The 15,348-nt window shown below is 34.9% G+C and overlaps 1 protein-coding gene across 1 annotated transcript in view; it reads left to right on the top strand.

Moving 5' to 3' along the window:
• Window positions 1-15,348, top strand: part of M1AP (meiosis 1 associated protein) — an 85,810-nt gene that overhangs the window by 41,912 nt on the left and 28,550 nt on the right. Inside the window, exon 3 of the mRNA XM_063077789.1 lies at window positions 2,104-2,272. Coding sequence (XP_062933859.1) covers window positions 2,104-2,272 — 169 coding nt within the window. The remainder of the gene's footprint in view (window positions 1-2,103; window positions 2,273-15,348) is intronic.

Genomic DNA, 15,348 nt, shown 5'->3' with positions numbered 1-15,348 from the left:
GGTGAAAGAACAAACAAATAAATCAAGAGAACAGAATAGAGAGCCCAGAAATAGATCCATATAAATATAGTCAACAGATCCCTTATAAAGAAGCAAAAGCAATACAATGGAGCAAAGACAATCTTTTCAACAAATGGTGCTGGAATAACTCGACATCCACATGCAAAAAATGAATCTAGACACAGACCTTACACCTTTCACAAAAATTAACTCAAAATGGATCATAGACCTAAATATAAAATGTGAAACTACAAAATTCCCAGAAGATAACATAAGAGAAAATGTAAGTGACCTTGGGTTTGGCAATGACTTTTTGGATACAACACCAAAGGCACAACCCATGAAAGAAAGATCGATAAGGTAGACTTCATTAAAATTAAAATTTTCTGCTCTGTGAAAGACTGTCAAGAGAATCAAAACCCACATACTGGGAGAAAATATTTGCAAGACATATTGAGGAGGGGCTGTTATAAAAAATATCTAAAGAACTCTTAAAACTCAAAAATAAGGAAACAACTTGACTTAAATATGGGTCAAAGACCTCAATAGACATCTCACCACTGAAGGTACACAGATGGCAAACAAGCATATGAAAAGATGTTCCACATTCTATGTCATCAGGGAAATGCAAATTAAAACAACAATGAGATACCACTACATACCTATTAGAATGGCCAAAATCCAGAATACTGTTAACACTTGTATTAGTCTGTTTCTATTACTTAGAATACACAGAACTGGGTATTTTATAAAGAAAACAAAATTTATTGCTTACAGTTTTGGAGGCTGGGAAGTCCAAAGTCCAACAAACACATTTGGTGAAGGCCTTGGTGGTGGTGACAGTAATGGCAAGGCATCACATTGTGAAATGGCAGAGCAGAGAGAGCAAGAGATTAATTCCTCATGTGCTCTCCTTTTTAAAGCTCTCAGAACCATGCCCATGACCAATGGTTTTAATCCATTCACTACAGCATGGTCCTTCAATCTAATCACCTCTTCAAGTCCCCACCTTTCAATTACTATAATAGGATTTTCTACCCTCTTAACACTGTCACAGTGTCAGGTTTTGAGAGTACACCCAATCCAAGGCAACACCAAATGTTAGTGAGGGTGTGCAGCAACAGGAACTCTCATTCACTGCTGGCAAGAATGCAAAATGCTGCAGCCACTTTGGAAGACAGTTTAATGGTTTCTTGCAAAACTAAGCATATTCTTACCATAAAATCCAGCAGTCACACTTCTTGGTATTTACCCAAAGGAACTGAAAACCTAGTCCACACAAAAACCTGCACATGGTGTTTATAGCAGCTTTATTCATAATTGCCAAACTTGGAAGCAACCAAGATGTCCTTCAGGAGATGAATGGATAAATAAGCTGTGGTACATCTAGACAGTGGAATATAATTCAGTGCTAAAAAGAAATCAGTTATCAAGCCACAGAAAGATATGGAGGATTCTTAAATGCATGTTACTAAGTGAAAGAAGTCAGTCTGAAAAGGCTACATACTGTATGATTCCAACCATATGACATTCTGGAAAAGGCAAAACTATGGAGACAGTAAAAACATCAATGGTTGTCGGGTTGGAGGAGAGAGGGATGAATAGGTGGAGCACAGAGGATTTTTAGGGCAGTGAAAATACTCTGTATTTTCTTTTACTGTATGATATTATACTGATGAGTACATGTCATTATACATTTGTACAAACCCATAAAATGTCACACCAAGAGTGAATCCTAATGTAATCTATGGACTTTGGATGATTATGATGTGTCAATGTAGATTCATCAGTTACAAAAAATGTGCCACTCTGGTGGAAGATGTTGATAATGAGGGAGGCTATGTACGTGTGGAGGCTAATGGTGTATGGGATATTTCTGAGATCAGCTCAGATTGATTGGAAAGGTCCTGTGATGACCTGTCTCACCAGAATCTGTCAAATGAAATTTGATTTGTAAGTTACAATTAAATCCTCCTCTTCACATTAAACACAACAGCCACTACCACAGACTTCTTCTGTGTTTATCCTAAGATACAAGCTGTTATGTTCCTAACTCTGTACATCAGAGAGAACAGACACATTAATTCTTGGGTTTATTTTCAGATTACTGTTCTGACTTCCCAGCCTGGAAAAGAGGTGGTCAAACAATTGGAGGAAGGGTTGAGAAATACAGACCTAGGGAGGGTCAGAAGGCTTCAGGTTGTTGAGGTCACAAAGGGAATCCTAGACTGTATGGACTCAGCATCTCCTATTGAAGAGCCCAGCAATGATGGTAAGAATTTTTTTATAAAGGTAAAAAGAATGGTAAGAATTTTAATGAATAGTCTTTTACAAGTCAGGAAGCAGATTTCACTACAGTTCAGACAGACGTTTCTAGGTGTTAGAGTTAAATCTTCATTTTATTTCAGAAACAATATATCCTAATAGTAAAAACTGAAATATTATAGGTGTATAAAGTAAAAAGTAAAAATTTCTTTCTCCCCTAATCCCTTTTAAGAGATTGGGGTATCCCTTCCAATGTTCCTTTACACACACACACACACACTTTCTCTCTCTCTCTCTCTCTCTCTCTCTCTCTCTCTGTCAATATTTTAATGGGATGTGGCATACCTAATACTCTGTAACCTTCCTTGGTCGTGTGTGTTAGAAAGCTATATCAGTATTTATAGATGTGTCTCATTTTGTAATGGTTGCATGATTTTTTTGTTGTGTGTTTTTACCATAGTCTACTTGTTTAATTACTTATTAATGAACAATTTGGTTTATTACATTTTACTATGATAACCAATGCTGTATGTACAAACTTATGTGCAAAACTGGCTTCATGGGCTAACAGTCAGTGCAGTCACACAGGGTCCTGCATGCAGAAAGGACCCGTGCATGGGGTTTAATGCTCTTTGGTTGTTGTCTTAAAATTCTTAATAATTTTATTTTTGAATATGTGTTTTAAAGTGATGTTTTATGGAACAATGGAGAATGTGCCAGGGGCTTATGGCCTTGGCTTACACATGCCCTGTCTTCTGCCTCCTTCCCACATCCCCAGAATGGATTCTCATTTGCCAGCTCACCAAACTTAGTGTCACCACCCCACTCACCCACACCCAATGACCATTGCTGTCCTGTGTTCCTCTATGGGGCAGAGGCCTAGACACTTGGGTCAGGGTCAGGCACATATGCCTTTAGGGCTGAGTTACAGGAGCAGGGCCCAAGGCACCTGTGAGGGTCTGCACTTGCCTGTAAAGCACCCATGCCTGACGGAGCATGACATCAATAGCAGATTTTAAAAAACACAATGAGACAATGAATAAAATGAATAAGTTTTAGAGATATGCTGTACAATATCATACTTCTTAACAATACTATACTGTACACATAAAAATTGGTTGAAAGGGCAGATCTCATGTTAAGTGTTCTTACCACAATTTTAAAAACAAAGCATAAAAACAAAAACAAAAACCCACCATGATAACTCAAGAAAAAGACCACAGAGTAGACTAAAAGGCTTTATGTTTTAGTACTTTTAATTGCATTTTTTTCCAGGTTTTTTAATAAGGGGTTCTACATTTTCATTTTGCTCTGCACCCACAAATTACATAGGCTTCCCTGTTAATGTGTATAATTGTCCACTTGTGCAAGTATTTTCTATAGAATAAATTCCTAGAAGTAAAATTACTAGGAAGTAAAACAATATATACATTTCTGATAGTTATTGCCAACAACTCTCCAAAAAGATCATACCAATTTATATTTCTACCAATAGTAAATAAGACTTTCCTACTAGACATTATTTGTTTGTTTTTTTAATCTTTGCTAGTCCAATGGGCATAAAAGATAATCATTTTGGTTTTGAATTTAGACTTTTTTTCTTGAATTACCCCTAGGATTACTTTGTAGAGAAGGTATGGAGTAGTCCTACATAGTGGTCTTTCCCCTTGTTCATATGCTCTATTTACTTCAATGGCCTTTTCCCTGATACTTATATTCTGAAAAATAGCCATGTTTATAATAAACAAGTTAAAAATGCAAGTAAGCACAAATAAGTAAATCTAAATCACCCATAATCCTACACTTCATAGAAGAAATATTCAAACTGAGTCTTAGAGGATAAGCAGGAATTATCCAAGCAGAGGAAGAGGAAAGGACCACTCAAAAAGGCAACCCAGAGACATAAGAAAGCATGATACGATCAACTTTCAGAGAAGTGCACCCAGTTCCCTACCTCCAGAGCCTCTCAGGTAGAGGTGGGAGCGAGGCTGAAAAGGTAGACAAGAGTTAAAGGTAGACAAGGCCATATATGCCATGCTGAAACATTTGGATTTCATTCTAAGGCAGCAGAAATGTGTGAAAATATTTTAGTTAGGAAGTCAAGTAGAGATTCCCAAATTATGGGGTTTAAGAGGTTTTTTTAGCTGGTTTTAATTCATCCATCATTCAAGTTACGGTTTGTCCTCCTGTATTCCTTACTGGCTATATTAGCCTCTCCAAGGTTATGCACATATGGAAGTTCCCACCATTCTGATACCATTGATCTCTTCCTGATCCCACATGGATAATTTCACTCTTCCTCCCTCTCCACTCCCTGTTCCCCGCTGTGATTCAGTAGAAGGGGTTGGTAACTAAGGATGTAGTTCCTGTCAGATTCTGACACAGGTGAATGCCTTCAGCATCATGAGGCACTGACATTGTTCTGGCGTGGAGGGAGGGTACCAGCCTTAGCTGTGTAGTTTGTGAGCTCTCACCTACTGCACACTCTGCTTTTCTCAAGCCTGTCTCCTCTCTGACTGTCCTTTTTATCTCCATTCTTCCACTCATAGTAGTCTTTTTCCTCTGAATTCCCACTCCTTCCCTTTTAATTCCTTCCCCTATCTTCTTCTAGCCAAATTCTCCCCATCCCTTAAATCCTAATTTAGGTTCATGACTACCGTATTGATTTTCATCTCCTTAGAACAACCACATCACTTGTGGTCAGCACCACACAATTCAGCACTTAATTATATATCATGTAGAACTGTTCACCATTGCTTCATTGTGTGATAATTTTGTCACCTCACCTAAATTGTCTTTTACCTCTGCATTAAATTGTCAGTACCTCGGATTAGAAACTTGTTTCACTCATTTCTGTGTCCCCATGTGTAGCATAACCTAGATTATCCTAGCAGGTATTTGTTGAGTGAATTGATGACACTGATACCTGTGGAGGCTGTTGTTGGTCTGCGCACCATCCCCTACATTCCCTTTCTCCAGTAATATCTTCACCATCCTGGTCACAGAGTGGGCCATGGCCCAGGCTGAGGCAACCATAGTTCTCCAGGCCACCTTTCAGAGCCCTTTCCATTGTGTTATCAAACTGAACCTGTGAGAAAGAAGCTCTTTGTCTTTCTCTTTGGCCAGGATAGATCAGGCATGGGCTGTGTCCTTTTCTCCCTTCTGTGACCCTACCCAGAAAGAACTTACTGTATCTCTAATGTTACAGAGCTCAGAATACTCTGAGGCTGCCTGATGCCTTTATTTAAAATAGTTAGTGGCTAGAGCTGTGTAGAAGAACTTTTAAATGCAGGAAAGCACCTTCCTACCCTGTGCCAGTGCTGATGATTCTTCCAGTAACTTTCTATTTGCTTCTAAATAATACATCATCCTATAAATTGCTGTATTTCTTCTTTGTAGGTGAAGTATATATGGCTCATTGCTTGAAATCTTCCTAGTTTGCCTGTAATTTCCTCATAATTAACTTCTTTATTCCCTTAGTGTTTTGCTTTATCTTGGTGGTATTATCAAGACATTAGCAAAAGCAGCTTCTCTTATTCTCAGAAGGATGAGTGCTCCAGAATTAGGTGGCCTAAGTCTAAATCCCAGTTCTATCACTTACTGGCTGTGCAACTTTGAGCAAGGTACTTAGCCTGCTAAGCCTTAGTTATTAATTTCTACCCAATACGGTAGTTGTGGAAACTAACTATGAGATCATGTACATAGTAAGTACTCAGCAAAAGTTAGCTATTCTTATTACTAATGTTTTTAATGTTTATATATGGAAGGTTTGGTATATTTCTGAGATTTGTTTTTAATGGCCAGGTCCCAAGTGAAATGTCAGTTACCTGAAGCTAAGACTGTGTCTTATACATCTTTGTATCACTAGCATTCATCACTCTGCTTGGATCATAGTAGATTCTTAATAAATGTTCCTTGAATAAATATATGAATGTTGAAAAAAATCAAATGATTTGGGAGAGGTTGTGGTCACTCTCTTTGACATCAGCTCAAATAGTTTGGGACATATCCCAAATACCCATTAGTATCATGAACTGATTCAAACACTTCTTAAATCTAGTTACAATTTTTTAAAATCTAGTAACCATGACCATTAATTAAATTAAAATTGCCTATACTCTACTTTGCAAAGAAAGAAACAATCAAAAAAAAATATTGATTTTACAGATGAGTTTTAAAAGTAACTATAAAAATATGTCCTTCAATTAGTCTAAATTCTGCCTCCTTTGTTACAGTACTACACAGTGAGAACTAATCATCACAAAGATGACTTGGAGACTCTGCAAGATCTAGAATCATCAAGGAAAGAATGAATTTAGAAATTAAGAAAGTAGACTCACATTTTAGAAAGTTTTTTAACAAAGTCTAAAATGAAAAGATTAACTTAAAATTGCGTTCACATTAGTTAAGATTTTCAATAAATTTTTAACCTGTATAGCCTATTATATATTTTCTTCCAACTGTATAAATGGTACTTCCTTTAATTTGCTCTTGCTCGATCTAACTGGTTCATTTTATTCTTTATTTTAAAATCTAACTGAAAGATCCTTCTCAGTGCTCTTTGTGATAGCCTTAGCCTAGTTATTTTTTTAAATTTTATTACAAGTTACACAAATTTAAACATTTCAGAAGTGTAATAGAAACAGTTCAAAATGATCCAAAATTCCACCCTCCAGAGATAACCACTATCAACGTGTAAAACGCATTCTACTGAATTGCTCTCCCTCCACATGTATGTATATGAACATACATGTAACATTATTATTGTTATTGTTATTATTTCTTTTTACAAAATGGGATTATACCAAACCCACTGCTCTGCATTTTTGGTTTTTTTTTTTTTACCTATTTATTCAGTAATTTTTTCCAAATTCGCCCATAGAGATCTAACCCATTCCTTTTAATAGCCATAAGGTATTCCAGTATATGAGTTCAGCACCACTTATTTAACCCTCCAATTGGATTTTTATATTTTGCTGTAGAACTGTATGACCTTGAACAAGTCACTTTAACTCTTTATTCCACAAATTTTTCATTCGTGAAATAAGAGTAATAATAGTAGCTACCTCATAGGGTTTTTGTGAGGATTAAATACAACTTGTATGTAAAGCACTCAGAAAAGTGCCTGGCATAGATAAATAAACGTCATCTGTAGATATTAATAGGAGTAGTAATAGCAGTAGTGGTATCTTTCAATATATGCCTTTTCTTGAGAAAATTTTCAAGCTCTAATAATTCTTACATTATTAAAAAGATATGACCATAAAATAATTTTTAATTGAAAATCACTCATAATACCATCACCATGTCACACTACTTTTATTTTTGCACATTGCCTCTCAGTTGTTCACAATCATGTTTATGTTACATAGCTGTAATTCATGTATGTAATTTTTTTATCATGTAACATAATATTATAAAACTTTTTCCATAGTTCTCATAGCCTTCTTTTGTGTTTTTTATTTTGTTCCTCTTTCACTCTTAAAAGAGAACTAGTAAGTGTTGGTCCAAGAAATAGAGATATGAAGAGAAGCTGAATGTTTTATCCTTATATGCCTTCTTTACATACAAGCCAACAACTCTACATCCTAGAGCAGATTCCTAAAACAGGCTCTTGATTGTAAATTTAGGATCTATAAGAGGCTGCCAATTCTAGTAGCCTAATTTAACCCCATAGAAGAGCTATAAATCAGGGGAATAATGCTGCTAGCTTATTTTGTTTTTTAATAAATTCTGAGCCTCAAGGAAAAGATGTGTGAACTAAAAAGCCATAGTCTCTTAATATACTGAACATTTGTAGATCATAATAACAACAATATATTGAACATTTACTGTTCAAATCCTTTCTATTCTAAATTTTCTTTATGTTATCTTATTTAATCCTTGTTTATCTAGATGAAGAGATTAAGATGTCGTTTCTTGTCCAAATTAACTTTCCCAAGGTTTCTTAGTTAAAAGATAAAACAGATTCAAGACCAAGCAGTCTGGCTCCAAAGCTCACATGCTCAACCCTTCTGTATACCGCCTCAGTTGAAAGAGCAACAGAGATAATCAACAATTCAACAGTTGGTTCTTCGAAAAACCCAATAAAGTAGAGAATCTGCTGGTGAAACCAATGAAAAAAAAGAGAGAGAGAAAGAAGGCATAAGAAACTATGTTAGGAATAGGAAAAAGGGAACATAACTGCAGATAGAACTATAAATTCAAACATTTTGATAAAAATGAACACATTCCTAAAAAGACACATTCTACCATATTTATCTCACAAATTAAAAATCCGAATGGTTCTCATAATATACCAATCCCAGACGGTTTTACAGGCAAGTTCTACCAAGCTTTCAAGCAACAGATCACTCCAATATTACATAAAACCAGTCAAGGACAATGTAAGAAAAGAAAATCACAGACCAATCTTACTCATGAAGATAGAACAATCTTAAATAACCTAATCATATATAAAAAAGATAATACAACACTGACCAAGTTATGTTTACCCCAGGAATACAAAGTGATTTAGCATTAGAAAATGTATAAATATAATTAAGCACATCAACAGATTAAAAGGTAAAAACCATATGTTATTTTAATAGATACAGAAAAACATGATTAACATTCATTCATTATTTAAGAGAAAAATCTTAGCAAACCAAGAGTAGAAAATAACTTCCTTAACTTGGCAAAGTGCACCCACCAAAAATCTACAATAAATACAATTCTTAATGATGGAATGTTAGAAAGACTGCTTTTAGGAATTAGGACTAAGATATGGACACCCCCTCACCACTTTGATTAAACATGATTGTCCTAGCCTAGTAAGGCAAGAAAAAAAGTAAAGGTTATGATGATTGGAAAGGAAGAAACAAAATTGACATTATTTGCAAATTATTTGATTGGCTACATTAGATACCTAAAGATTCTATGGAAAAATTACTACATTTAGTAAGAGTTTACCAAGGTAGTGGGATATAGGATCAATATACAAAAATCAATAGCATGTCTACAATTAGAAACAAACTCTTAAAAAAATTCAATTTTAAAAAAAAAAATACCTTTTACAATATAAAAATGTAAGTCACTTAGAAGTAAATCTTAACAAAAAGTGTGTAGAATATTTATTGAGAATGTTTAAAACGTGATGCACCTTAAGGAAGAAATAATTAAATGGAGCATGTTAATGGATAGATAGACCATTCAATATCATTAGGATCTAGTTCTCCCAAAATTGCTCTATCAGTGCAATTCCAATCAAAATCCTATCAGAGTTTTTTGATGAGGTTGACAAGCTGATTCTAATATATATGATGTTAAGATATATATTAAAGCTAAGGATTTGCCTTACCAGATATTAAGATGCTTTAATAAAGCTATTTTAATTAAGATAATATATTGAAAAGAATAGTCACATTGTCCAGTCTAGAACAAATTAGAGAGCCCAGAAATAGACAGTCACATGAAAGCTTGATATGCGGCTTTGCGGGCACAGCAGAGCAATGGGAAAAGGATAGATCTAGTCATTAAATCATACTGGAACTATCAGAATTCCATATGGGAAAAAAATGAAATTGGATCCCACCTCACACCTTTTAAATAATATATTTTAGATAGATTAAAGACTTAAATCTGAAAGGTAAAACTTAAAGCATCTAGAGGAAAATATAGGAAAAAGATTTTATGACCAGGGATGGGGAAGAAGAGGAAGGATTCCCTAAATGAGACACAAAGTTTGCTAACCATAAAATAAAAGATCAATAAGTATGACTACATTAAAATTTAAAATTTCTGTTCATCAAACAACACCATGAAGAAAGTGATAAGACAAATCACAACTATATTTCCAACTCATATGACCAAAAAAGAGATGATATACAAAATAAATATTATGAGGTTTATTCACAAAGTGGAATATCATACAGTTATGAAAATGAATAAGCCACAGTTACATATAACAATATGGATGTATCTCAATATTGAGGGAAAAAGCAGATAACCAAAGGTGTATACAATATGATACTTCTTTATAAAGCTGAAGTAAAACTAATATAATAAAGTGTTGTTTAAAGTAATAAACTATTTTTAAAAGGAAAGGAATGATAAAAACCAAATTCAGTGTGGCAAGGTTTCCTTTGGAGAAGATTAGGGAAAATCATACGATATCTCAGTGGTACATCTCAAGCTGAGTAAAGGATTCATAAGGATTAATTTTGTTGTAGTGCTTTATAGTTTACATATATGAGGGGACTTCATGGAAAGATTCATATTATCTTTTAATTACATCTTTCCCAGAACTTTTTGAAGTACCGTCATAGATTGCATATATCCGTTTGCATATAATAAAAAGTTTATAATAGCTTTTTTAAAAATGGCTAGGTAATAAATATGCCAAAACTAAAATGGCTAGTGTGATCAATATACTTTGGCATCCAGAGGGCATTTGTGCTAGCTGACAGCAGTCAGCACTCATTTGTGTATGTAAGTCTTTCAACCAGTTACAAATCAACCTAATGATGCTGTCAACTAGCCTACATTTCTCAGCCATGTACACAAGGATATCAGGTTCCCTTTCTAAGTGCTCACAAACCATCTGTTTAATATTTCCTCCTATACTTTGCAGGGATCGATGTCAAGCTCTTTTGGAAAAGCATTTAATCCATATGTGTTCTCAGGAAAAACCAAATGTTAACAATCCAAACATAGAAGATAAAGATCCATTGCTTCCTAAAGGATTCCAGAAAGAAAGAATTAAAAAGCCTCTTGGAAGCTTCAGTGCAATCGTCAGACTCTACCTATTGATTTTTTCCCTTTCAGTGTCTTAGAAAATAGGCCAGAAAACACAGCTGCTCATTGAGTTTGTCTTTGGTAACTGCATTAAAATCATTTCCCTGTGGTGTTAAGACTAAATTAGAAACATTGTTGTATTTATTACCTAGAGATTTTTAACAGAGAGAGACATTTGTTTATTTCACTAACAAAAGCCATGGTCTCAGAAACATAGTAACTCTTACCTTTTTAAAAATTGAATTAAATTATTTTTTAGAATTTAGTATAAAATCTAAAGTAATTTGAAAATTGGGATTTTTAAAGATTTTTCTTAATTTTGTTGAGGAATAATTTATATACTGTAAGTTGCATCTCCAAGTGTACAATTCAATGAGTTTGACAGTTGTATATGCCCACAAATCATCACCATAATCAACATATAGCATTTCCATCATCCCCAAAAGACTCTTTTCCCTTTACATTTCATCTCTCCCTCTCTCCCTGGCATAGGCCACTGATCTGCTATTTGTATGTAGATAAGTTTGCATTTTATATAAGTAAAATCATACAGAATATACTTCTTTTGTGTCTGGCTTCTTTCATTCAGATTTTGAGATTCATCCATGCTGTTGTTTATATCACTAGTTAGTTTCTTTTTATTGCTGAGTTGTAGTAGTATATTACATGAATATGTCACATTTTATTTAACCATTCACCTGCTAATGGACATTTTGGTTGTTTTCAGTTTTTGAATATTGTACATAAAGCTGCTTCAGGTAACAGTACACAAATCTTTATATAGACATATGTTTTTATTTCTCTTGGATCTTACTGTGTTTATGATTCATCTTTTCCCATTCATTTACTTTCAACCTATTTGTGTCTTTATACTTAAGATGTATCTCTTATAGACAGCATATAATTGAGTCTTGCTTTTTAGACATTCTAATAACCTCTGGCTTTTATTTGGAATGTATAGTCCATTAACGTTTACCATAAGTATTGATATGGTTGGATTTAGGTCTACCATTTTATTTTTTGTCTGTCCTCTTTGTTTTTTGTTCATCTTTTTTCTGTGCTTTTCTGCTTTGATTGTTTGTTTGTTTGTTTGTTTGTTTGTTTGTTTGTTTGTTTGTTTGGCGGCTGGTTCATACAAGGGATCCCAGACCCTTGACCTTGGTGTTATAGGCACCACGCTCTCCAATGAGCTAACTTGCCAGCCCCTTTCCTGCTTTTTGCTGGATTATTTAAATATTTTTAAAATAACATTTTAATTTTTTTGCTCTTTAGCTATTTTTCTTTGCATTGTTTTTTAATGGCTTCTCTAGGGATTACATTATATATTCCTAACTTTTCACAGTCTACTTGAGAGCAGTATAGTACTGCCTAACATAAAATGTAGAAATCTGAGTTACAATACTTCACAAAAAATGTAGAAACCTTGAGCTGGCTGGTTAGCTCAGTTAGTTAGAACGTCAAAGGTTCAGATCCCCATACCAGCCAGCCACCAAAAAAAAAAAAAAAATGTAGGAACCTTGTAGAGATTAAAATATATTTTTTAAAACTATTTTACAGACTACTTAGAATTAATATAGTACCATTTCATGTAAAATGTGGAAATCTTGCAACTATGTAAGTCCATTTACCACCTCCCACATACGTACATTGTCTTTTATGTTATACTTCACCTGTGCATTATACCTATATTATAAACTCCACAAGACAGTGATATAAATTTCGCTTTAAACAAACATATGTATTATAAAGAAATTAAGAGAAAAATAGTCATTTATATTTACCCGCATATTTGCCATTTTCAATGCCCTTCATTCATTCCTCAAGATCCAAGTGTCCCTTGGATATCATTTCCCTCATCTTGAAGATCTTTGGTATTTCTTGTAGGATGGTTCTGGTGGTGACAAATTCTCCCAGTTGTTATTATCTGAAAATGTCTATTTCACCTTCATTCTTGAAGGATATTTTCTTATACATACCAATTATGGGTTGAAAGGAGTTTTTCTTCCTTTCAGTATTTTAAAGATGTTCCACTGTCTTCTGCCTTTCCATGGTTTCTGATTAAAAGTCACAGTCCTTAAGCCATTTCTCCTATATGTAAAGGATCATTTTTCTGGATGTTTTCAAGAAGTTTCTCTTTATGTTTGTTTTTCAGTAGTTTGACAATGGTGTGACTAGGCATGGATTTCTTCTAATTTATCCTGTTTAGGGTTCACTAAGCCTCTTGAATCTGTACATTTATATCCTTAAGCCAACTTGGGAAAATTTCTGCCATTATTTCTTCAAATATTTTTCTGCTCATTCTTTCTCTTCTCTCCTGTGACTCCAGTTACCCACATGTTAAACCTTTTTAAATTGTTCACAGAGGCTTTGGATTTTTGTTTGTTTCCTTTGTTTTGTCCAAACGTTTTTCTCTTTCGTCTTCAGATAGATCGCTATTGATCTATCTTTAAGTCACTAACAGTTTCCTCTTTTACCTTCATTCTGCTTTTATGCTCATGCGGTGAATTTTTTTGTTTAGATATCGTACTTCTCAGTTCTAAAATTTCCATTTGGTTCTTTTTTGTATTTTCTGTTTCTCTGTTGATATTTCCTTTCTTTTCATTCATTATGAACATATTTTCCATTCCTCATTGAGCATAATTGTAATTTTGCTGTTTTTAAAGTTCATGTCTGAAAATCCAACATCTTTATCATCTTGGGGTTTGTATCTGTTAATTTGTTTTTTCCCTTGAGACTGGGTCATAGTTTTTTGTCTCTATGCCAGAAACACTTGAAATGCATGTAATGAGACTCTGGATTCTATTATATTGGTCTGAAAGTGTTTATTTTTCAGATAATTAACTTTGTTAGATGCAAACCACAACCTGTTTTGCCTGCAGTGGGCAGGGACTCAGATCTCAGTCCCATTCTTTAAGTCCCATAAAAAAAATAAAAAGAAACGGCACTGGATTTTAGTGACTAAAATGTTCACATCTATGTAGACAGCTGGGAGGAAGCTTTATAATCTTTCATCCCTTATAGTTGCATGGTGCTTTAAAGTCTGCTAAGTGTTTTCAGGTGTCAAGTGCCATCATTTTATGGTCAAATGAGTGCTTAGCCTAGATATTATTATCCACTTCACAGATGAAGAATTTGAGTTTAGAGAGGAAGTTACTGGCCTATGTTATCACAGAGAAAGTAAGTAGCAGGCTGGCTCGAATTAGTTTCTTCTATTCAGTGCAGCATTTACTGAGCTTCTGTTGTATGCCAGACACTGCTAGTGCCAGGGGTACAGAGGTAGATAAGGTGCTACATCTGGGGCCGACGGGCACACATATACCCTTCCCTAACCAGGGCCCTTCTTTCCTGCACCTGCAGGATCTCTTCTCTGGGATGGCCAGCACAGGATGAGTCATGCAACTCAAAGCAGGACTGGCTGTCAGGAGATAGTCCCATGGGCTCCAGAGGTGCAGGGATGCAGTGTACCTTCTCCCATACGACAGTCTCCACTTCTGCCTCCTTAGAAAGACACAAGCCTAAGAAAAAGAGATTCTAAAAAGGCTACTCTCCCAGACAAAATAACTGCTTTGGAAACTTTTTCTTTCCTAATTCATCTGCTTACTAAGGGCTGAATTATTATATTTGATATTAGGTTGGGACCCACCTCAATCACTGTCCTTAAATCAACACCATGTGAAGATAATCTCTTTAACAGTTCACAACATTGGGGCAGTCCAGTTTATCTTTCTGAGATTATTTACCTCATTTGTGGAGGTGATCCTCAACCCTGGGATAAAGAAGAAGTTCCTCGAAAGGAGGTGGCAGGGGTAGATATGGCTGCATGGACTCAGTGTAGAGAAGCAAGTGCAGAAATGAGCCAAGTGGTGACCATCTCTCTGGGGTCCTATATCTACAAGAGGGTTAAGACATCACTAGAACTGTAATGAGACAGAGAAAATTTATATCCCCAAACCCTTCTCAGGGAGAGTACTGTTGTCATTCAGTCATTCGCTTAGTCAATCATTCTTTTATTCATTTAATTTGTCATTCAAGCAATTATTAATTTAGTGCCTCTTATGAGCCAGGCACTGATTGGTGTCATTAACAGAAAAGACAAATTACCTGTTTTTGTGACTTACGTTTTAGTGGGAGAACAGGCGATAAAGAAACAAATAAACCACAATTATTTGAAGTTGATACGACAAGCAAACAGAAAGGACATTGTTGGGGGGGAGGGGGGAGGGAGAAGGGAGGGAGGTTTTGGTGATGGGGAGCAATAATCAGCCACAATGTATATCGACAAAATAAAATTAAAAATTAATTAATTAA

The sequence above is a fragment of the Cynocephalus volans genome, chromosome 14 (genome assembly GCF_027409185.1).
Source record: "Cynocephalus volans isolate mCynVol1 chromosome 14, mCynVol1.pri, whole genome shotgun sequence".
Classification (NCBI taxonomy): Eukaryota; Metazoa; Chordata; class Mammalia; order Dermoptera; family Cynocephalidae; genus Cynocephalus; species Cynocephalus volans.
This window is presented reverse-complemented; position numbering and strand designations above follow the sequence as displayed.